Source organism: Corylus avellana, chromosome ca3, assembly GCF_901000735.1.
Source record: "Corylus avellana chromosome ca3, CavTom2PMs-1.0".
Lineage (NCBI taxonomy): Eukaryota > Viridiplantae > Streptophyta > Magnoliopsida > Fagales > Betulaceae > Corylus > Corylus avellana.
In genome coordinates, this window is record NC_081543.1 from 37852816 (window position 1) to 37854897 (window position 2082).

Genomic DNA, 2082 nt, shown 5'->3' on the forward strand with positions numbered 1-2082 from the left:
ACAAAGATCGTAATGCTAATGTGACAATATATCACAACTAAACTTGGATTTTTTTAGTTTTAAAAAAAAACTAATTAAGATAAGAATTGATCAACACAAATACATTATCATTATAAAATAATCATAAGATAAATGTAGTTTTTGACCTTACTCTTTTCCCAAATATGTACCTAAACATGCAAAGGCTTTCGTAAGGAATGGAGACAAATTAATTAATATGATATATATAGATGGGTACACCACTTTTGATAACCATGTACCACGATTTTCAATGCATATGTTAGACAAAACCTCCACCTTGTATATATAATGACAGCATTGAACAGATCCAACTCTATTTTTTTGGGTAATGAATCATTAACAATTAAATTTTAACTCTCGGACACCAATGTTTACTTGGCTCACTGATCCTATCGGTATCATCAAAAGAAGAAGCAAACTATTGGGGCCCTAGCCGCCCTCCTTCCCTCACTACTCTCTTGCAAAACTTGTGTATAAATAGGGAGAGCCACAATGCAGTAACTCACCCTTCACTTTCACAGACAATCATCTTAGAGTACTACATTGTCTCCAATCCTCTTCCTTTTTAACAGCAAAAATGGGTTACTCCAAGACCTTTCTTCTCCTTGGTCTTGTCTTTGCTGTGGTGCTATTCATCTCCTCTCATGTCTCAGCTCGTGACCTGCTTGCTGAGCCTGCTCAAAACGGTGAGTTTCTTCCTTATTTCTTGTGTTAATTAATAACGTATGTGTAAATTCCTCATATAAAGTGATAATATATTATGCATCCCTTGATAAGACAAGGATACAACAAAACAGATCATTTAATTTTCAAGTATAATTTAAGTTTGTTAATTACTATTTGTCTCAAACTCCTTATTTTTAATAGGTGAGATACAACATGTGTAGTATATTAACGATGAAAAAAATACCATGTTAAATCACTATTTGTTATAACAATTTAAACTTATAAAAAATTTTAAATTTAATTATTTAATCAAATACTTTTGATATAATTTGCCTTAGCCATGCATGTTGTGATTTAACTTCTTCAACTCATTTTTACAGAGGAAATGGTCAAAACTGAAGATGAACACGACCATGAACATCATCATCATGATCATGATGATCATGATCATCATCATCATCATGACCATGACCATGACCATGATGATAAGCACCATGGAGGTAGTCCCCCGGGACATGATGAAATAGGTAAGATACAATATGTAAAATATTTAATTGAAATAAGAGGTAAATAATGAAAATGATACTATGTTAAACCACCACTTTTCTTAAAATTTTTAACATATAAAAAAATATAAATTTAATCATTTATTCAAATGTTTTTGACATAATTTGCCTTAGCCACGCATGTTGTGATGTAACTTCTTCAACTCATTTTTATAGGGGAAAAGGTCGAAACTGACTCTGTGGGGGAGGCCAAACGTGAACATCGCCGTAGACGTCGTCATGGTGATCACTCAGGACACGATTAGACAAATCCTTCGTCCTATATATATATGCTATATATCTGTATGCATGGGTGCATGTCTAAGAAACATGTATCTTAATTATCTAAGTTTGTAATGTCAATAAGGTTGTGTAGCTTATAAACTCTCAACCACAGCATGCAGCTGTATAAGCTTTATCTTTCTACTTTTTTCATGTGTATCAATTCTGCCTTTTATGTATTAAAATATGCTTCAACTTGAAGGTGTGAAATCCTCACTACTCACTCGCTATGGTGTTGTCAATTACTACACAGTTCAAAAATTCCTTTTACCCATGAAAGTGTAATCTACCGCACAATATCCAACCAAAATAATATAAAATAGATAATAAATAATATATCGTTTATTGTTTTAAAGACGATAAATAACTTCGATCCATGACTAAATAAATCAAAGGACGACAATAAAAATGATGAGATCTAGTTCTTGTTTGTTTTCTTTTGACAATTTATGCAGTTTAAAAACAACGTGAATGAACAGTTTTTTTTTTGGCTTGCTCAGACAAGCTTTTTCTATTGAGACAAGAGCCCTCTCTCATCCTCTTATTATTACTCATTTACTCTTTACTC

At 32.2% G+C, this 2082-nt stretch overlaps 1 protein-coding gene across 1 annotated transcript; it reads left to right on the plus strand.

Annotated features, from left to right (window-relative positions):
• The first annotated feature begins 531 nt into the window (after nucleotides 1-531).
• On the plus strand, nucleotides 532-1711 carry LOC132176704 (uncharacterized). Its single transcript, XM_059588985.1, has 3 exons — nucleotides 532-707; nucleotides 1068-1214; nucleotides 1410-1711. The coding sequence occupies exons 1-3, from the start codon at nucleotides 599-601 to the stop codon at nucleotides 1496-1498; spliced, it is 345 nt and encodes a 114-aa protein (XP_059444968.1). The 5' UTR covers nucleotides 532-598; the 3' UTR covers nucleotides 1499-1711.
• The last annotated feature ends 371 nt before the right edge of the window (nucleotides 1712-2082 follow it).